This window comes from Musca autumnalis, unplaced genomic scaffold, assembly GCF_047663935.1.
Source record: "Musca autumnalis isolate F117 unplaced genomic scaffold, ASM4766393v1 scaffold_1, whole genome shotgun sequence".
In the NCBI taxonomy this organism is placed as follows: Eukaryota; Metazoa; Arthropoda; class Insecta; order Diptera; family Muscidae; genus Musca; species Musca autumnalis.
Window position 1 is genome coordinate 153787999 of NW_027411644.1, and position 23454 is coordinate 153811452.

A 23454-nucleotide genomic window follows, 5' to 3' on the forward strand; every position below is an offset into this window, starting at 1 on the left:
ATCTTGGGTTCAGGCACCCTCTCTTATGTTATTTGTGAAAGACTGAACTCCCATTTGAATGATCTTACAACCTTCTTCCACGCGAGGAATATGCAAATATCCACCACTAAATCTATGGCCACTCTGTTCGCCACATGGACGGCAGTGGTGAGAGCAGAGTTGAATGTCATGGTCGATGGTAGCAGAATTCCGACCACAAACTATCCCAAAATTCTAGTTGGTCACATTCGACAGCATTTTCATGTCGTTCGCGCAGTCCGCAGCTATCTTCGACAAACTGAGATTTAGGAAGAAGGTCCTCAAGTCCCTAGCCGGCAGCACTTGGGGTGCAGATAAAGAATGCTTGTTAACTACATATAACGGGATAGGTCGTCTGTGATAAACTATGCGGCACCAGTTTGGTCCACGAATATAAGTACAACGCGATGGAAAAATATTCAAACCTGTCAGATTGCCGCCCTGAGAACTGCAACAGGGTGCCTCCTCATGTCTTCAGTGGATCATCTACATGAGGAGGCAAAGACTCTTCCAGTACAGCAACACAATCACATGCATTGGTTGCAGTACCTACTCGGGTGTTACCGGCCCCGTCCATTCAGGCAGATCAAGTAGAATCTTAATAATTTAGAAGATGAGGTCAAGCATATCAGGCGGGTTTGAATAAAATTCATACGGACTCAATCGCAGATATCATAACTAACTATCGTGTGAATGTGTACGCTCTGGATGGTGCAGTCTTCTGAATTCCTATAAGGCAAGGATCGATGACACCGTTCAAAACATCTGTCCAGCATGCGGCACAGGCCCGATCAACACACTGCCATTTTTTTAAACTGCCTTATTAAACCTCAACTAACCCATTCCTAGAACTGGAGATTTTGGGTGTATCTCCAGTTCTAGGAATGGGGCTGCTTAATAAGTGCCATATTAAGCAGGAAAATTAACATACAACATATCAAATACCCACACTTACAAATAAAACAACGGTATGACAAAAACTGAAAGAATACTCGACAAGAGTAAAATCTGCTCTATTTCGCTTTAAAAATTGAACCCTTGGACAGACTTAATATTTGTCTGGATTTATTTCCATGCCCTAGTTTCATTTTGGAACTTATATCCGCTGGCCATTATTTCAGGTCGGATAAAACTACATTCTTCAACTTCAGTTTTATCTGCGCCCATGCCCTGCAAAAGACGAGGGCGGAGAATCCAAAAACATATTTTACGAGCGCTTGGAAAACATATGACCTGCGTTCTGTCCATGATCAGGTTTTGGGTCATTTGTTTATATATAACGTTACATTTAGTCATAAATACTACAAAAATAAATGAGATGCCATAAATTTGTTGTTATTGCATAACACAACAGCAGTACAACTTAGAAAGACAATCACGAACAACAAAATAACAACTAAAAAACAAAGTGAAGCTAAAAAATTGCAGTGTATCCTCATAAGATCGACCATTCATTTCAGTGTGCCAGTATAACAAGGAAAATGTCCGCTGCCATTGCACAAGGCGCATAGCGTTGATGTTGCCAGTCTATTTGAAACTAATCGAATACCCAATCTCAAGATGTTGATATTAATGTGTATTTGTTGTTGGTATTTTAAAGAAGTTCTGCTGCAGGTAAAATCATTCACAATCAATATATGCATATCATGGACTTAAAGCGCAGAGAACATACCAGACGTTTGTTAACCTTTCCTGCACAATTGCAAAATTACCTCTCCTACAATTTACTCGGCATAAATGAAACTGTGTGTAACTGAAAATATCGAACGATTGAACATGGTTTTTGGAGTAAAAATGTGTTTTCGTTGCAAACCACCGAATGTGGTTACTGTTTAATAATCACACGATGTTCGCCGAAAGGAAAATTTGTGATCTTTTCCAATGTTGGGGTTACTTTTTGTCGGTTATTTGATTTCAGCTTTATTGAAAACATCGGATAAAAGAAAAAACTACAGTTTTTAAACCACAAAATTCTCGAGATCGTAATGTATGCAGATAATTGTACGATATTTGCCTCGGGTTATATCGTCGATAGAGTTTGGGAATTCCCGACTTTTTTCCATTCCCGGGAAATCGGGAATTCCCGGGACTATGGTAAATCGAATTTGTGGGGCATAGACGTGACAGAGAGTAAGCAAACATGAAATACCTACTCCTTTATGTGTAGTTGTGTCATTAGTTATCTCTTTGGAACAATATTAAAGGTAAAGTAGCAATAGGGTCAAAAAGCAATAGCAAACATCTTAAACGACGACGTAAATAATATATGACAGCTGTTCAAGAATATATATATATATATATATATATGTATGCGGTCAAAATTCAATTATTTCTGACTAATTTGCAGAGGTTATAAAATATATATTTTTCCCACTACCATCGTAGCAAATTTTTACTCCGCTGACCTTTTAAGTACACGGATTCACAATTGCAACACGGTGGCACCAATGATATAGAGGCGTACTTATATGAACATTCATACCATAGTAATTACTGGCTTCCAAACCTGATATACTCCATTTGCCACTTACACATTATACAGTTTTTTATATTGCAAACAATAATTTCTGGAGAAAATAACAATTCGAACAGATCACACCAATATAAATTTAGACGTTTGTTGACCAATTAAAAATACAGAATTATGTAAGGTTATACAGACTTCGAATTCCAGAAAAAAATACGAATTATCGAGAGGACCAAAATGTATGTATTTTATACGAATTATACCGATTTTTACAATAGACCCGCAATTACGAATAATCGGGGCACGAATTATCGCTTTTCTACTATATTTCTAATATTAAATAACAATAAGGCTAATACGAGGGCGGTTCGAAAACTTCTTAGCCTATCAAAGAAAGCGAATAGTTAGTTTTTCAAAAATATTTTTATTTTTCAATATAATCTCCTGAAACTTCAATACACTTAGTCCAACGCTTTTCTAGCAATTCTATCCCTTGATTAAAATAGTTTTCCTCAAGGTCTTCAAAATAGTGGTTTACAACTGTAATTGCATCTTCATCTGAGGTAAAACGCTTGCCAGCAAGGATTTTTTTTAGATTTGGGAACAAGTAAAAGTCACTGGGAGCTAGATAAGGAGAATAAGGTGGGTGGTCAAGCAACTCGTACTTTAATTCGTTGATTTTAGCCATTGTTGAAACACTCTTGTGCGCTGGTGCGTTGTCTTGATGAAAAATTATTTTTTTGTGTTGTAAGCCAGGACGTTTTTCTCGACTTTGTATATTTAATTGATCCAAAAGGTTGCAATAGTACTCTGAATTTATTGTTTTTCCCTTTTGCAAATAGTCAATCAATAAAATACCTTTGAAGACCCAAAAAACCGTTGCCATAACCTTACCAGCCGATTGAATTGTTTTTGCCTTCTTTGGGGCATTTCCTCCAGCTTCAGTCCATTGTTTGGATTGTTCTTTTGTCTCTGGAGTATAGTGGTGGATCCATGTCTCATCCACAGTTATGAAACGACGCTTAAAATCCATTTTATTTCGCTTAAAATGATCCAAACAAGCTTGAGAAATGTCCATTCTTATGCGTTTTTGATCGACTGTTAACAAATGCGGCACCCATCTTGCAGAAAGCTTTTTCATCTGTAGTTCTTCATGCAAAATTAAATGGACTCGATCATTTGAGATGCCCATTATATTAGAAATTTAACGCACTTTTATTCGTCGATCATTTAATACCATATCATGCACTTTGGCTACAATTTCTGTTGTTGTTGCTGTTTTTGGACGTCCACTACGTGGTTCATCTTCAATACTTGTACGACCACGTTTAAATTCAGCAACCCAATTTTTTTCTGCTGCATATGAAAGAGCACTTTCACCTAACACATTCACCATATCATTATGAATTTCTTGTCCCGATAAACCTTTTTATGTAAATATTTAATGACAGCAAGCATTTCTAATTTTTCCATTGTAAAAAAATTGCGGATGCGTCTTTTTTGAACACCTGTTTCTATATGAAGGAGTTGCCAGATCGAAACAAAATTTAACATGTGTTCATAACAGAGATGGAAGTTTCCAAAACACTTAACATTTTTCTGTTTATACCGCGCTTTTTGTGCTAGGCTAAGAAGTTTCCGAACTGCCCTCGTAATATGTGACTTATACGTGAAAATACAAATACCCGTATTCCCGGGAATTTCAAAAAATTTTCCCGGGAAATACCGTTCAAAAAATTTCGGGAATTCCCGGGAAATCCCGGGCCGGGAATTCCCGAGCAGAAACTCTAATCGTAGATGACATACATATGTGATAGATTAAATGTATGCATAGCTGACTTAGTGCAGTTTTTCCATCTCAGGAATATTAAAATATCCGCCGCTAAATTCACTGCCACATTGTTCATCACCTGGACGGCTCAAATGAGGTTCCCCCTGAACATATTGGTCGATGGTGTCCAGATTCCGACCACCCCAAGATGTAGATGTTGGGTGTAACGTTCGACAGCAAACAAGATCAGAGGTAGAAACAAGGTCTTCAAGTCGCTTGCCGGCAGCACTTGGGGTGCTGAGAAATAAACCTTGTTGACCTCTTATCAAGCAATAGGCCGGTCTGTGATAAGCTATGCACCAGTGTGGTATGTAAATGTTAGCGACCTGAGGACTACAACAGGGACCATCTTCATGAGGAGACGAATACATTACGGGTAAATCATTGGGACCGCACGACACACTACATTTGTTTAGCTTACGGTTACCAACCGTACTATATTATAGAGTACAGTACTCTATTTTAGGTGTACGTGCTCTATTTTTATACCCTCCACCATAGTATGGAGGGTATATTAAGTTTGTTTTTCCGTTTGTAACGCATTGAAATACTCATTTGCGACCCTATAAAGTATATATATTCTTGATCAGGGTAAAATTCTGAGTCGATCTGTGCACGTCCGTCCTTCCGTCTGTGGTAATCACTCTAGCATCCACAAAAATGGAGATAGAACGCTGAAATTTTGGGAAAATGCGTCTTTTGTTTGCAGGCAGGTCAAGTTCGATGATGGGCTATATCGGTCCACGTTTTGGTATAGCCCCCATATAACGGTACCCCCCGATTTACGGTATTTTGCCGTTTTTAGCTTCATTTTCAGACCGATTTAGCTATAATTTGACATTTAGGGTTCTTAAGTGCCAATAAACTTATATAACAAAACTTGTGGACATAGGTCCACGTTTTGGTATAGCCCCCATATAACGGTACCCCCGATTTACGATATTTTGACGTTTTTAGCTACATTTTCAGCTCGACTTAGCTATAATTTGACATTTAGAGCTCTTAAGCGTCACTTAATTTATATAACAAAACTTGTGGACATAGGTCCACGTTTTGGTATAGCCCCGATATAACGGTACCCCCCCGATTTACGGTATTTTGACGTTTTTAGCTACAATTTCAGACCGATTTATCTATAATGTGACATTTAGGGTTCTTAAGTGTCAATAAACTTATAAAACAAAAGTTGTGGACATAGGTCCACGTTTTGGTATAGCCGCCATATAACGGTAACCCCATATAACGGTAACGTCTTTAGCTACATTTTCAGACCGATTTAGCTATAAATTCAGACCGATTTAGCTATAAAATTGTCTAAATTTTGGGAAAATGCGTCTTTTGTTTGCAGGCAGGTCAAGTTCGATGATGGGATATATCGGTCCACGTTTTGGTATAGCCCCCATATAACGGTACCCCCGATTTACGGTCTTTTGACGTTTTTAGCTACATTTTCAGACCGATGTAGCTATAATTTAACATTTAGGGTTCTTAAATGTCAATAAAAAATTATATAACAAATGTTGTGGACATAGGTCCACGTTTTGGTATAGCCCCATATAACGGTACCCCCGATTTACGGTATTTTGACGTTTATAGTTACATTTTCAGACCGAATTAGCTATAAATTGACATTTAGGGTTCTTAAATGTCAATAAACATATATAACTAGTGGACATAGGTCCATGTCCATATAACGTTAACGCCCGATTTTAGGTATTTTGACGTTTAAATTCACATTTCTAGACCGAATTAGCTATAATTTGATAGTTTTGGTATAGCCCCATATAACGGTACCTCGGTATAACGGATTTCGGTATCCCCATATAACGGATTTTCGGTATTTCGAGAATTTTACCTACAAGTTTTAACCGAATTATCTGTAATTTGAACATTTGGCATTTGAAATTCTTAGTGGTCACCACACCTCTCCACCAAAAATTGGCAAGAAAGGTCGATGTTTTGATAAAGCTCCCATATAAAAGCACCTGCCGATTTTCAGCAATTTGATGATTTTAGCTACAATATTAAACCGAACCAGCAGTAATTTGACATTTGAAGTTCTTAGTGGTCACAACACCTCTCCATAAAAAATTGTCAACATAGGTCCATGTTCGGATATAGCTCCCATATAACGGTACCTCCCAATTTTCAGTAATTGGCAATTTAGCTACAATTTTTAACCGAACTAACTGTAATTTGAAATTTGAAGGTTGTAGTGGTCACCACACATCTGCGTCAACAATTTTCAACATAGCCCCAATATAAAGATACTTCCCGATTTTCGGTACTTTGAGGATTTTACTTAAAATGTTTAACCACGTAGGTCCATGTTTTGGTATAACCCCAAAACAAACCTCCCGATTTTCCGTACCTTAGCTTTATTTTTTGGACGAACTTTCTGTAATTTGAAATTTAAAAGCTTCAGCTTAAGTTCATATTTTCGAACATACCACATACCTCCGAACTAGCACGTTATGTGCCGATTTTCGGATTATTTTGAGGATTCTAGCTACAATTTTTAACCGAATTAGGAGTTATTTGACATTAAAGGCTCCCATCAAAAACTGTCAACATATGTCCATGTTTTACTATAACCCCTATATAACGGTACCTCCCAATTTCTCGTCCACCAAAAATTGTCAACATACATAGTTAGATATAGGCACCATAAAATAGGGCCTCCCGAATGAAGCATTTTATGTACATTATCTGACATTTTAACGTACCCACTTAAAGTTGGGGACAGGAATGAAAGCTAATTATTTCATTTTAGTTCAGAATATTTTATGGTGGAGGGTATGAAAAGTTCGGCCCGGCCGAACTTAACGCTTTTTTACTTGTTTAAACTACTCTATTTGTCCGCTAGATTAATTAATGGTACTCTATGTCCTCTATTTTTGATTTGTTTTACTAATACATGTGGATACGGGTTTGAACGGTTTGATATCTATAAACCAAAAGGCGACAAAAAGTATAAACCAAATTTGATCTTTATTAATTTTCTCGTTTAGAGTTAAGCTTGATGATCGAAAATTCTTTGCAAGTGAAAAAGGAAAGCCAAGGACTCGAACCCACACATTCACCAAATTACGTGACCTGGTTTCGCTATTAGTTGAGTAGCTCTTTAGACATATCGACTGTGGGATGGCTTCTCTGTCCTAGAATCTTGATCTTGCCGATTTTAATCTTGAAGGTGAATTTTAGGTATTCACCACAATTGTTCTTCATGACAAGAACATTTTTAACAGTCTGGAGGATATGAGCCTGACAAATGACCCCTTTAAACATTAAGCCCTCAAGTCTTTAAGGCTCCATAACGAAGAAAGTGGAAGTGATGGGGAAAACATGCTGAAAGTCGCTACGGTGTGGGAATATGGTTAATATTTTTCGTGTCGCACAGTATAATCCATTGAAATCAGAGAACCCTTGGCAGATATTAATCAAACATTGTCTTGGTTTAAATTAAATCAGTGATTTTTCTGCTGATTTTAAAACTTTGGAAGGTGAGTTTTTAATAAGAGAAGCACTAAGATTGGTTCAAATTACAAATTGCCCGCCCTTTTTTGTTTTTAACTTTTCAATAATGTGTATATGTACGCTATTTTTATCCAAAAGTATTGGTCACTGTAGTTTAGCTGCCCAGCTTACGACACTCACCTGTCTCCTAATTTTTTATTGGCGCAGTCAGTCCAGGGTGTACTGGGAGGACCTTAACCAGATAACACAAAAAATATACGAACGAACATATTTGCGTTGCTACAACAACAACTGTTTTTAAGGTTGTTGTTTTAACAGTTCGGCTGGATATGGAGGCTTCATTGCTGAAGAATTCAATTAGAAAATGGAAACGTGAGGTCTTTGGAGACAGGATGCAATTATGCACATTGCTATACCCAGACTGAAGTTATGTCAGGATGGAACGTGTTTGCCTGGGAAGTAACTGTAAATGGTCCACTGAAGACATGTGAGACACCCTGTTGCAGTTCTTAGGACGGATTTTGACAGGTTTGAATATTTTTCCATCGCGTTGCACTTATATTCACGGACCCCACTGGCGCCACCATGACATTCAACTCTGCTCTCATCTCTGCCGTCCCTGTGGTGAACAGAGTGGCCGTAGTAAGTAGTGGTAAGATTACACTGTGCAACACTGGAAATGCAAACAACTTCTAATGGGCATTTTCTGAAAGTACATATTGAAACTACAAAAACCTTAATTGGGTTTTGTGTTCTTAGATCGGGTTTAGATTTTATGGCCTCATCTAAACCGACCTAAAATGAGCCTTTTTTCCAGTGATCGGACCATTATCTCCGAAACTAATAAGAATTTTGCTTTGCAGTCTTCAGCAATAGTGTAGCCCTAAAGTAGCAGAACTTATGTGTCAAACAGATGAACTAGGAAAAGCTGCATCTAGCGCATCAAACTCGTTAAAATATAGAAAAGTTTACATAATTTCTGAAATTCTGGTCAGTAACAACTAAACTGTTGGATGTTGAAACAAGTAACCATTCTAAAAATGTTCCAAATAAAGTGAACATCAATTCTTCAGAACATTCTGAAACTATAACATTGTTATTTCACGTTGTTTAAGGGGTATTTCATAACATACCTTTTACAAAACTTATTTCAAACAATGTTCACACAGACTGTTTATTCTCATGTTGGGGATTTCAATGAATTATTGAAATATTTACCAAATTGTTGTTGAAAAATTTGCTATAAACAAGGCGATAGAAGCATTTTACAACAATATAATGTTCCGAAGAGTTGTGTATTACATTCCAGAGAATATTTTCCCTAAAGGTAACATTAAAAAGGATTTAATATTTTGGGAGGTACGCTGCGAAATATACACAAATTATAGAATTTTTAGATAGATTACAAATTTTGAGGCAATAAATGCAGTTTTTCGAGTTCACTATTCCTCCAAATATTTTCTTCTTGCTGTTATCTACAAGTTTGCTGCAAATGTCAAAACAAGATTCGTATTGGTTCCAGAGATACAGCCCCGATTTGTTTTACAAATTCGATCTTTAACCATGTTTAGATGAGGCCATAAAAACCGAACCCGATCTAAGAAAACAAAACCCAAATATGGTTTTTGCCTATTGGTCCTCTACTTTCATAAAATTCTGGACAGAACTTGTTTGCACGCGATTGGCTCAAAAATGTTGCACAGTGTTAATCAAATCGGAATTAAGCCTTTCCCAAATGACATCAGGGAAGGTACATGATGCCAAGATCGTACAATAATCCGCATACGTTACGATCTCAATGTCATCTGGAGGGGGCGGAATACAGGAGTGGTAGAGGTTAAACAGTTTGGGAGATATCACCACACCTTGGGGAACTCCCTGTTTCACTCTACGGGACTGGGACTTATTTTCCTGAATTCCACGTACGACAGGGGTCCACACATATAATTGATTATCCAATGTTTCAAACTTGGTCGGAAGTTTGTCTTTTCGATGTCATCAAACAGCATGGAGTGCTTGACAGTATCAAAGGCTTTTAATAAGTCATGCGCCACCAACACTGTCCTATCACACGGCTTGCTCTGAATGAGTCCTCGACTAACATATATGGAGATGGCGTGCAGCGCTGTTGTCGAGCTGTGTTGCTAGCTATTTCTAACGCTGGGGGGGATTAAAGCCTCAAGTTTTGTTATGGACGACAAAAACGAAATCAGCCTGTACGATTCACCTTTGCTGGTATCCTTGTCTATCTTCAGTAGCAGGACCACCTTGCACATTTTCTAGATTTCGGGAACGCTTAATGAGGTACTCGACTCCGGCAGATCCAGCTGTTTCAGCATTACCATCAAGATTTCATCAGTGCCGAACGTTTTGGATAACTTTGCGTTCCTGATGAAATTCGCAACATCATCCTTCAGCAGGAAGAGATCAAAGGCGACGTAGTACTCTTCTCTTCGCTTGTCACTCCCGGAATGCTCGACAAACTGTCGATTCAGCGTAACGTCGCCAAACGTGATCCCATCTTCCTTCCTTCCCTCCCGAAAAGTGACTTAACCGTTGCCCACAAGCCATTTATTTTGGCTCCAATGTAGAACTCTTTAAATGATTTAACCACTTGTTCCGTTTATGCTCACCGACCAACCTGTTAACTTCCAGTGTCAGCTCATTGACTCTGGGTTTGGCTCGACGAACCTCATCGCGAGTTTGGCGAGCGACTGCATCAGGGATGATGTGTTGGAACGCCTTTTCCGCTAACCAATCATCAGAAGGATTAGGCATATGTCTGAAGCTGTGATTAGTGAGGTCTCTGCCACTTGGCCAATTAGCTTTCCCATGATTGATGAAAGTGCGACGTTCAGAAGTAATGAAATCGGAGGGATTGCCAGGTGACGATATTTGTCGGAACAGGTGACACGATGGTTATGTCTGGCGAACTCTGACACTCTCCGCTAGTTCTGTTAGGTGTGTCCTCGTCGACCTCTCGTTTGCGGGGAAAGAATGCCACAACGGTGGTGGTGAGTGCTGAGCACGTCGGAACACGTATTAAAATATTTATATCAGTTTAGAGACTTTCGGCCTTTAAAAATTGATTCTGAATCAACGAAGTTTTGTCTCATGCGTTGGAAGAATGTGTCGATCAACTCTTGGCAGTTGATCACGATGTTTCTTACGCTTTCTGAGCAATATCGTTTCAACGGATAGTTTTTTTGAACTTTTACCTTCAATATTAAACAAATGAAATGACCCCAAATTAAACAAATAAAAATCAATTTTCATGTTTTTCTTTTATGGTAAAATTTCAATAGCTGTGGCAACATTTCCAGCGGCAGCTAACAGAACAACTTAACTTGAAGGCATCAACAATTTGGAAATATTTCCTGCAGTCAAATTGTGCTGCCGCTTTTCGTGCCCCTGTTGCCAGTTTTGTGTTTAGTTGTTGTTACTATGATTTTCGGCTAAAACCCGTTTAGCCGAACAAACAAAAAAAAAACGTCTTCATGTTTTCAGGTTATTGGTTGTATTTTTGTTTGCCTCCGCATGTTGGCAGTGTTAGTGACACTACATTTTGGTAAAGCGGTAAAGTGGACCTGTGCTGAGTAGTAGAGTAGTAAGCGGCGTCGTAGGTTAGTGGTGGTAGATGGAACTGTTTAAATTCTATTTCCTGACTTTATTTTGACATTTTCAAACAGTGCAAATGACGACAATGACGATGGTGGTGGTGTGGCGTTTTGTTCGTCTTTTTTGGATTGTTCAGAGTTGTGGATGGAGGCAACAAACGCCGTCTTTGGCATGGTCGGTCTAGTGCGCATTAAGAGCCGATTTTATGTTTCAACGAAATGTCAATAAGTGGTGGCAGCATATGTACAACCAACTACGAAAGTGCAGTTTACAGAAACATCAAGCAAAATGTTGCAAACTTGTTTTTCAGTTTTTTTTTTCTTTCGTTTCTGCAATGCAAATTCATTCATTGGCCATTGTGCCGCAGATATATTTCCGTGTGGCAATATTAAAATAAACAAATTACATTTTTTTTGTTGTATTTGTGTTTCTTTGCCATGTTATCACTTTTTACATAAGTTTTGCTTGCAACGTTCCCAGTTATGTCCATTTATTATTGCCGCATTTAAATAAGCCGAATATAAATGAATTCATTGAGGAAATGGCACCACAAAATATTCACTAATTAGCAACAAGTTTTTAAAACATGATATTTTATGGGGTATTGAAAATGGGAAAGGAATTGCGTCCTTCCGGTCATATTTTGAATATGCAAAGTAAGAGTTATATAAAAACATTCTCGTACGTATAGGAAAAAAGGTTCTTAAGAAAAATTGGAAAAAGGTGCGTTTGTATGAACAAAAACTTCGAATCAATTTGGGTTCCAAACACATAGATTAATACCTCTCTCGATGTGCGTGACGGAAAAGTGATACAACTGATAGGAGGATAAAATAAGAATGCGCAACCGGAAGAAATTATTGACGAGGGCAAGATTATAGGAAATCTGAACACTTACATCGTGAATGTTAACACTTGATGCAATAATGGTACAGACAGCAGCGTACGACAACATAGATTGGATTGGGGAATTTCGCAAGATAAAGATTGAACTTAATGGGTGAGATGGACTCAGCCTATCGGAACTCCCATTTTGATCTTACTATATTTGGACTTGGAAATCGACGAAGGCTGGTATAAATGAGGTAATTAGCAAGCCAATTTGTGGCATCGTTTAGAAGGGTATGTCGGAATCAGTATGTCGGAAATCAGTATCGATCTCCTTGGACAAGTCAAGTGCTGTCTCAAAGGTCCGTTCTGGCGACCGTCGTTGATTGAATAATGTGACGTAAGCTCCTGTAAAGCTGTTGTTGTGCTATGCGCCTCCCTGAACTCATGTTGGTGAGTGCCAAGATGGATGGAAGCAACAACCATTACTACAGGGGAAAGAAGAGAAATCGAGCTACATGATTCCCAATTATTAGCAAATGCGGCTCTTGTGACCCGTACATGGAATGTATGGGGGTAGTAGTCTGGTGTGGAACTGCCGAGATAGAGTAGCTGAACGTATGCATACCGTCGATAAATAGCTGTACTCTATATTATAGGCCCAACATTAGGCCCCTTTTGAAAGGTCATAACCGTCTGGGCTTGGGGGACTATAATGTTGATCATTAGTTGTGGCATTTGGTCCACGAAAACGTCCAGAGGGGTATAGTGCTGACGGAGCAGATCGATAGCTTTAATCTTTGTACGATCAATGAGGACGCCCTTTCCAGAATTAGGGGAGAGCGTTACAGTTCGCCAGACATAACCATCGTGTCACTTGGTCTGACAAATGAATTTCTCTTGGTTCAGACCATCTCCCCATAATTGTTTCCATCAGCAGAACGTCCGATTTATCACCTTGGAATGCCGCACTTTCGCCAATCATGGGAAAGCTAATTGGCCTAGTTTCAGAGAGTTAACAAAAGGCCGCTTCAGAGATCTGCCCAACTCTTCTGATGTTCGGGTAGCAGAAAGGACGTTTCGAGACATCATCACTGCTGCAGCCGCTCGTCATTTACCTGCTCGTCGAATATCCGAAGGGATAACAAACTTCCCAACATAGGTGACAGGATTAGCAAATGAGCATGATGACCTTCGCTCTGCCAACCATGTTATAGAACAGTGATGGTGGCGCTTGACTTTTCAAAAGCCTTTGATACTGTCAAGCACTCCACGCTGTTTGAGGACATCGAGCAGAATATCCTCCGGCCAAGTTTGAACCGTTAAATAATTAGTTATATGTGTGGACGCCAGTCGTACAGGAAGTTCTCCAAGGTGGAGTGATATCCCTGGAACTGTTTAACATCTTCCTCTCCTGGGTTCTACCCCTCCAGGCGGCATTGGGATCGTAACGTATGCGGATGATTGTATGAACTTGGTGTCAGGTACCTTCCCTGATGTAACTTGTGAAAGACTGAACTCCTATTTGAATGATCTTACCACAATTTTCCACGCAAGGAATATGCAAATTTTCGCCACTAAATCTAAGGCTACAATGTTCACCACATGGACGGCAGAGGTGAGAACAGAGTTAAATGTGATGGTCGATGGTAGCAGAATTCCGACCACAAATTGCCCCAAAATTCGTGGGTTCAGATTCGACAGCATGTTCACGTCGTCCGGGCATGTCATAGCTATCTGCTACAAGCTGAAATGCAGGAACAAAGTTCTCTAGTCCCTAATCGGCAGCACTTGGGGTGCACAGAAAGAAACATTTTTGACCATATTTAACGCGATACGTCGGTCTATGATAAGCTGTGCGGCGCCAGTTTGGTTCGGAAATGTAAGTACAATGCTATGGAAAAATATTCAAACTTGTCCTCATATCTTCAGTGGACCCTCTACATGATGAGACAATGACACTTCCAGTACAGCAACACAATGACATGCTTCGTTGCAGTACTTGCTTAGGTGTGTTACAGTGAGAGCCATCCTAATCCCCATATGGTGGATAGGACCCCTCCCCCATCCACGCATGTCAGAAGGGATTTTTATAATATAGAAGATCATCAAGCCCATCAACCAGGTTTAAATAGCATTCACACGGATGCAGTCGCAGATGCAATAAACAACTATCGTGTGAATGCGGTCCTCGCATGACATCCTCCATGTGTTGCAGCTGAGGAGCGCCAGCACCCGCAACAAACCAGAGTACTTTTGGCTCAACTACGCTCGGGAGGTCGTTCTGTCTGAATTCCTATAGGGCAAGAATCAATGACACCGTGCAAAACATATGTTCAGCATGCGACACAAGCGCGCACGACACGCTGCACCTTTTCAACTGCCCTGCTTAACCTAGCAGTAGATTTGTGGTTACATCCCATCGAAGCAGCCGCATTCCCAGACCTGGAGATAGACCCAGAACCAGATTAAGTAGAAGTATCTACTTACAAACATAATATTATATTCAGGTATGTGATGGAAATCGATTTTGAGCTCAAAACGAGTCAAAAACGACTGTAGGTGTGATGCATGTACATTTTCCTACATCGAATTGTTTTCGATATCGGTTTCATATTCCATTTTGTTCTATGGAAAAATTGATCAAAAAGACGTATGATGTAATCCGATATTCGTTTATTTTTCTCGTTTTGAAAACATTCATATTTTTGTGGTCGATTGAAAAGCGATGTAATAAATTTGGATAGATTTTTTTATGAAAAAAGTTTGAAATGTAAGAAAGGGAATAAAAAGATAAATTAAAATTTATTTTTCTTATTTTTGACATATTTTGTTAACAAAATATTTGATATTTTGACAAAAAAAAGCACAGAACAAAAAATCTACTTTTTACATCTGTGTTTTCTCCAAATTTTTGAAGACACCCGCTTAATATGTTTTTATGCGCTGTTTGTAGTTCTCATCATGTAATAGCACAAGAATTTCCTCACTCTAATATGTATATACCAATTTAAATAAGAACACACATTTATTTATTTATTTTTTTTTTTCATTAAATTTTATTTCGGCTTTTGCCTTCGTCACAACAAAAAGTCCTTTATGTCACTTTCAGCTGGAGATTCGGGATCACTAGTATGTTTTTTGTATGTGGGAATTTATTGAAATTGAAACAACGTGGAATTGAAAATCGATGCGGTTCCCATCACATCTAAATACAATTCACTCGTTTTGGACAAATCGTTTTCATACCAAATCGATTCGAAATTCATCACATACCTGATTATAACAAAAACACTTTTACAACAACAACAAAGGATTTAGAACTCAAAATGTTCAAAATCCATTTATTGTATGTGTCCCCATCGGATTGAGATATTCCTTAATAAAATTCGTTTGAAAAAGCGGTGTGAAATCATTTGCAATGTTAAATGAATTGGAAAGGGTCTTTGTTTCGTTCATTGTTATGGAACCTAAGCGATAAATGGGCAGTAATATTTTAAATATATAGATGACATTGAATAATTTTCATTTTAAATTATTGTTTTTATTCGTTATAAAATTATTTAACTATTCTAAAATTACTGAATGAATATTAGCAAAGGACCTTTTTTAGGGGGGAATGAAGCTACTGCAATTACAGAAATACTCAAAAACTACAATGGTAATAGTTATAAAAAGCTGATTTTTTGGTGGGGAAGTGGGGTTTTTATCAACTACTTTTTTGTTTCCAAGCATTTTAAGCATAAATGATTTTTTTTTGCAAATTTCCTCAAATTCGTAATGTTTAAATTTTGCAATTTTCTTAGTAGCTATTAATAAAAACGCAGCAACTACTTTCTTTAATAAAAAACTTTTAATTTAAAAATACGATCGTCTAAACAAATTTCTTTGTTTATTCTTTGTTTTGTTACATACAAAAATTATTGAAAAAGTTGGCCATACGAGTGCCAAACATTTCAATAGAAGCCTTTTCCAAACTGAATTCTGTAAAAAGTAGGTATAAGTGTGTGAAAGTGTGTTATAAATTTATTAGTGTTTGAGGAAAAATAACATAAAGAAATTATATTAAAAACAGAACTAACTAAATATGAAAGAACTAACTAAAAAGTGAAAAATGTGCAAAATTCGAAAAAAGAAACTTTGAAAGGAAAAGTGAGGTTATCATGTGATTTGTTTGTTTGTTTTTATTTAAATAATCCAGGCAGCATATTTCGAAAATTTCATATTGATGGTCTTTACACCAAACTACCTCGGATTGACAACTTAAAGAATTAGTTCATCGCTAAAAAATGTCATAATCGGCTGGACGTTATATGGGGGTCACTGATGTAGCCACCCCGTTAATTTTTTAGACATTTTATTTGGAAAAGTTCAAATTTTGTCCTCCGGGTCGCCACGAAATGTCGAAATGCATTTCTGGCTATGTCCCTGATGGGGCTTATATAAAACCCCAATTTTGCTAAGTTTGAAAAATTTTGCTTATCATCTTCGCAAATCTTTTGGTAAGCTAGAGGGAATCTTCTAAACTTTAGGCTCCTCGTTAGAGAATCAAATTAAAATCGGGGTCCTTTAATTTTTCTTAATATAATTGAAGCTTCTAACAACTTCAAACTCTCTGTATTGGGAATGATAAGAAATTCCATATTGTTGGCTTTTTTGAAACTTTGCTAAAACCACAACAATTTTCTAATGATTATCATTAGTTGCAACATATCGATCAATAAATTAAAATTCAAGTAGACGCCAACAATCGCCGGGTTTGTACGTTCGTTCCTCCCGTGTCAATGGTTTAGTTATAAATATTTTTGCCAGTGGTGACGGCGACCACTATTTCTTAGCTACATTGACCAGTCGAACTGTCTCCTGTCTCTCTTTGTTGTTGTTGTTTTTATCTAGTTTATGATTATTGGCATATGATGGTTTGCTAGCTAGCCAAAGCCATATATCTAACTGAGTTGCTATCAACTACCAGGTAAAGGGGGGTTATATCGTTATAATGTTTTAATGACATTTAGCTTTCTTCGTCTAACTATAAATGCCGTGAAAAAAAAACTATAATCTAATCGTATTTAATGGAAATATAAATGATTATTGATATGACAGCGAACAGTGGAACCCCTTATACGAATCTATTCGCTTGTCTAATGATTAATCCATACGAATATATATTAAATTGCATTTTTAAACGGTTCCACTGCATATTTCAGAGCTTGAACTACAAACTCAACGAAATAAAGTCTGTGGTGGAAAAACAGGAGCTTAGCTTTAACTTTCACTTAAGCAAATGTAAAACGTTGACATCAAATTGAACTGAAATTATGATTATATCAATCATAATTGATATGCTTTATTGTTATTATTATTGTTGTTGTCAACGATAAAACGACATTGTCATTTCCGGTTGAAAGAAAAAAGCTTCTTAAAAGGACATTGAATGAAACGAGGGTCACAAACAAAAAATCATCACTTCAATTAATTAAAAAAATCATCACGCAATACGGCGCCTATGGCTATTTTACTTGTAGAGAAGTTTTACATGGCTGAAATACTCAGGAAATGTTGCCAACATCACTGAGAGGTATTTTGCCACCGTTGAAAATTTGGTGTTACTTGGCTGGGTAATCGAACCCACGACCTTCACCGTGCAAGGCGGGTGTGCATACCATTGCAACACGGTGGCACCCAAAAATTGCCGGTTAAAATAACACACGAACCTCTTAGGATCTGGCACTGTCAAGCCGATGAAAATAACAGCTGTTCCAGTAATTCAACAGTTGTCCGCAATTTACTTTATCATGTAACAATGTTGCATTGCTTCAGGTGGTCTAGTCACACTTTTCGTCACATGTGCTCACCCACTAGCCTTTTGTCTTAAACAGTAAGTTCCCTAAGTTGTGGGTGTTCAGGATTCGTTTGATAGTCCCTTCAATTCTGGTGAGGAGAGGTTATGTAGTCGTGTGGTCTCTTACGGAGACGATGATAGGAAGGTGGGTCTAAGCCGAACGAAATAGCGGATTGTCAGAAAATCCCTCGGCAGCGGGTTATTTCGTATGCTATGCTTTTACGTAGTTTCCATGCTGCTACAACAACGGATTGCCAAAACAAGTCATTTATCAGATATTAAAAGTTTGAAACTGCCCATGAAAAGTAGTTGAGAACAACTGTACAAAATGTATTCCAAGAATCGGAACTACTCAACACAAATAGTCACTTTTTGAAAGTCTGTTTGGTTTAGTTTGAGATGGATGCTCCTTAAGTAGGGTTCAAGATACCCATACTGAAACACTCTTATGACAGTAAATGTTCACCATAGAGATTCTTTCATCACTTGATGTCCTACAAAGTAACTTTTTTTTTTTAACAGTAACCATACTAAGTAACTGCCGGAGACTGTTTATATAAATGTATAATATCAGAACAGAACGCTCGTTGTCCTCAATACAAATTGCAACATCAATGTATTACTTGTTTAAACTTCTAAATATTGGCATAAAAATATTGAAACCTACCATACATCTATCTGTCTATGTTTCCTATAGCTGAAATAACTTTTGAAAATAAGTTTCAGAAAATAAATGAGCTGTGGTAATACAAGTCCAAATAGCCTTTTCATGTCTGTGGGACAAACATTAATAACAACTACAACAAACACACATGTGAATACATTAAAATATTGTGTAAATTATTAAAAACAAAAAGTTTTGGGAAGATTACACCATGTGTGGCCGGTCAGTCAATGGCAATAATAATGATAATAGTAATGTTCCAACCACCCCACATATTATTGCATCACGACAATGTTTGCCATTTGACAGCAATATGTTTTCATTGAATTTCTAATAAGGTCTTGTGAATTTGATACTCAAGTATAGCCTACTTTGTTTGTTAGTGGCACACATTCATATGTATATCTCGCCAGAAAGAGGGCAAAGCATTGTGTTTATTTAGTTCCCTCCAATATCAGACTATGCACCCCCGCCTGCCAGCCCACATCAGCTAAAGTGACATACAATTGTTAATTTACACACCACGTGCTTGCAATGCACACAAAGCTCAACTGAACTGAACTGTATTGAATGCGTTGTTGTTTGTTGTCCATAGCGGTCGGATTGGTTGGCTGGCTCAAATTACAATGGCCGATTATGCGCGGAATCTCGCAATTGTTATGGCAAAAATTTTCTAGTTATGGAATGATTCAAACCAAAAAAATTGATAACAAAAAATAAAGAAAGAAAACTAACTAAAGATGGAAGAAAACAAAACAATAACAAATTCGTTTTCCTTTTTTGTTTGTTTGATAAAGCTCAACAAAAGAGAAGTAAATAAAGAAAAACACAACATAAGAGTTGAATTGATTTTTATTGCATTTAGTGATGACTCACCTTCTGTCGGTGCAATAAGCTTAACAAAATTATCAGGAAATACACCGATTTTGCCTCTCAGTTCACCTTTCCACCAGCCTTTATCGGGTAACTCCATGCTATGAATTGTAATGATATCGCCCACTTTCAACTCCAATTCGTCATCGTTTTGTGGGGCATAGGGAAACTCCACACGGCAATATTCTCTTTGGGGTTTCGGTGGTAAACTTGGAGCCACATCATCTGCGGCCGTCACCATTGTAGAGTTGGCTGAAATTGTGGAGCCGAAATTGAGTAAATCCTCTTTGGAATTGTGAGTACTAAGGCGATTTAATTTCTTCGTTGTTGAGGAGGATGTTGATGTTGACGACGATGCCACCAGGATAGGTGATGTCCCACTGCCACTTGTTTTCGCTAACGACGGTGGCCGTTTGCTGGCAAATACCGGTGATGGTTCTATAACTTTAACAAAATTCGAAGGAAAAACACCGATTTTATTCTTAAGACGTCCACGCCACCAGCCTTCTTCAACCTAAATGTTCAATGAGAAATAGAAGCCAATTAAAATGAACAATTTCGTAAGAATGAGGCCACAACAACAGCAACAGTCGCACAAACACATAACCCCACACAGCAAGAAGTGAATGCAACTAACCAAACCATCGAAACGAAACGAAAGGAATTGCTTTAGTTACTAAAAGTTGAACAGCTACAGCTGTTTTATGTCCTCTGTCCTTGTTCGTACATTTTGATTTCCTTCCATTGAGGGTGTGTTTTGCTGTTCCTGTTCCTGTTGTGTTTAAGTTTTGTTTTTATTCAGTTTTGTTTACTAACCTCCCCAAGGAATTCAATGACATCACCCACAGCTAGTGATAGTTCGTCATCATTGACTTGCGTATAACTGTAGATAACTTTACAGCGTCGATTACTGGTCAGTGTTTTGTCTCTGTAAGAAAGCAACAAAAATCCAGGCAATTAGTTTATAACGTAATCAAGTGAGAAATAACTATGTAATAGAGTTAAATATACATTTTAATGAATTCTAGTAGAGAGAATTTTAAACGGTTGATTTAAGTTTAGACCACGAAAATATGGTTACTTTACCATAAACGTTTAAAAGCAATGGGAAATGAAACATTTAAGAAATACGAAAATATTAAAGTGTTGTTAAGAACAAATTGGAAGATACAACAAACAAAATTTTGGCTCCACCTCAATCCCACGGCGGACCGCCGTGCACCGGATTGAATCGAGTAATCTTTGACCAAGGGCCGCCACCTCAACAAGTGTGTGTTTATGTTCGTATATTTTTTACCATGGGAGCGGCAATATATCTATATATATCTCAAAATTCATGTTCCGAGCTCTTTTGGTCCGTGACAGATCCGCATCCACTATATGTCAACTTCGGTGAGATGTAATGGATGCTGTTGTTGTAACAGTGTTTATTATTATGTTTGTTTGTTCGTTCTTCTTCTTCTTCAATCTGGATGTGGGTCTATCTCCAGTTCCAGGAAAATGGCTGGGATGTAGCCACAGATACACTAGAGTTAGATGAGTAGGTTTGGCGGGGCATTTGAAAAGGTGATTTGTGTCGTGCGGACCCATGCCGCATACTGGCAGATGTCTTGCACGGCGCGATCGATTTCCGCCCAATAAGAATTAAGGCGACTGCAATATCCCGAGCGTAGTTAGCCCAAAACTACTCTGGTTTGTCGTGGCAGCTAACGCTCCTCATCCTCTCTAGAGCATGAATATCCTTCCTGATATTCCTGAATGTGTCGGGCCTAGCCAGCAGATGGTGATTGTGATGGCTCTCGCCATCGCCATAAATATGCGCGACTTATTTTAACCGTTAATTTATCGAGCACTCCGAGAGGGATTCAGGATCTGTCAATGTTTGATAGTGTACTGTTTGAAACATTAACAATAAGATTTTTCTTGGGTGAATGGAGATTTTCCTACGCAGTGAACCGAAAAGACTATCGAGGCTTTTAATTTATGGATATTCCAAAAATTATGAAATGGATTCAATCTGGACTATGGCGTTCATGTGTCAACAAGCTTTGCCACTGTATTACAATTTAAAAACAACATTTGATGTTATTGATGCATTGACCGCTATGCCTTGTGGAGACTGTGGTGATGTTTCATATTCAGATGATAATGAAACTGGCGACATATTGAAGAGCAACACTTTATCAACACCGACACTTAGATAATCGGCCCTGACATGCCGAGAAGAACCAATCTGGGTGAGTCAGTCCCTGCACAGACAAATTGACTTTAACTACGTCGATGTAGACATTGATTTTAACGATTACACTGTGCAACATTTTTAATTTAATCTTGTACAAACAATTTGAGCTTAGGCTTTTTTGAAAGTACAGACCTAAACGACAAAAACCCCAGTTGGGTTTTGTAGTGTCAGATCCAGCTTGTATGTTATGGCCCCATCGAAACATGGTTAAATATTGACTTTTTAAAGAAATTCTGGGCTAAATCTCTAAAACCTATGTGAATCTTCATCTGACCTCTGAATCAACTTTGTAGATAAGGGCAAGAATAAAATATTTGGAGACCTCTTCATGTTTTCTTTTGGAAGAATATGGAATGTAATACATAACTCTTCAGAAGATGCCATTGTGATAAAATGCCTCTATCACGTTGTTTTCAGCATATTTTTTAACGACGATTTAATAAATATGTTAATAATGTGGTGAAATACGAAATGCGAGAATAAACTGTTGGTGTGAATTGTGTTTGAAATACGTGTTATAAAAGATATGATGCAAAATATCGCTGAAACAGCAAACATTTGAGAGTTTCAGAATCTTCTGAGGAATTGCTTCCAAATAAGAACTTTATTTGGAAGATTTTTGCAAAAGGTTACTTGGTTCATCTACCAATAGTTTAACTGACACTGACCAGAATTTCTGAGATAAAGACCTAATAAACGCAAACAAAAAAACTGTAGTTTTAGCCCGGTTTAGATGAGGCCATAAAATCCGAGCTGGATCTGACAGGACAAAACCCAACTATGGTTTTTTTGTCTCAATATGTACTTCCAAAAAATGCATACTAGAAGTTGTTTGCATTTTCAGTGTTGCATAGTGTTATTTACCAGAAGATTGTCAATGATCATGTTACCCAAACTACCACAAAGTCAGAGGGCTGTCATTAGAGGTTAATAGGACATGTGGCGTCGTTAGACGATAACTGCAAATGTGTTCATTATCCCATTAAATACCACATTTTAGTAGAACACATATTCAAATAGCAACCAATTCATATTAGCCGTAATTTACTCACCTTAATACAACCGTATTATCCTCATTCATATCAACTACACGTACAAAATTATCGGGAAACATTCCGGTTTTGCCAGACGCCTGCAGAGTACCTTCCCACCAGCCACCAGGCATTTGTTTAATACTGTGTATAATTGCATCTTTCACAAGATCAAGTTCATCCGGCTCCTTAGCCGTATAATCGAATTCAACAATAGCGGTTACTGAAAAAGAAGAAGAAGAAATTCAGACAACATCATTAACAAAAGTGTAAAAAATTAATATTCAAGGCATGGCATGGCTATAACATACAGACATACTAACTGCCTGACTGACTGCCTCGTCTAATCGACAACTGTTTACAACACACACCGAAAAGGAAAATTAAACAAACGTTCGTTCATATAGGTAAAATTAATTAATTATTGTTTAATTGCAAACAAACAATGTGTAATGTGAACAAACGTGTTTTTTGTTCATTTCAATTGTTTTGAGGAGGAGGGGGTCGGTCTTAAATGGAAAATCGTTTAAGCTGCAAAATATATTTCGCACCACCAGCACCTA

General features: G+C 37.8%; 1 protein-coding gene across 50 annotated transcripts in view; it reads right to left on the reverse strand.

Annotated features, from left to right (window-relative positions):
• cindr (CIN85 and CD2AP related) overlaps window positions 1-23454 on the reverse strand; it is a 114135-nt gene that overhangs the window by 39291 nt on the left and 51390 nt on the right. For all 50 annotated transcript variants that reach the window (XM_073958552.1, XM_073958563.1, XM_073958548.1 and 47 more), the window contains 3 exons: window positions 22913-23114; window positions 20435-20546; window positions 19622-20132 (listed from right to left, as the gene is read on the reverse strand). In XM_073958552.1, coding sequence (XP_073814653.1) covers window positions 19622-20132; window positions 20435-20546; window positions 22913-23114 — 825 coding nt within the window. The remainder of the gene's footprint in view (window positions 1-19621; window positions 20133-20434; window positions 20547-22912; window positions 23115-23454) is intronic.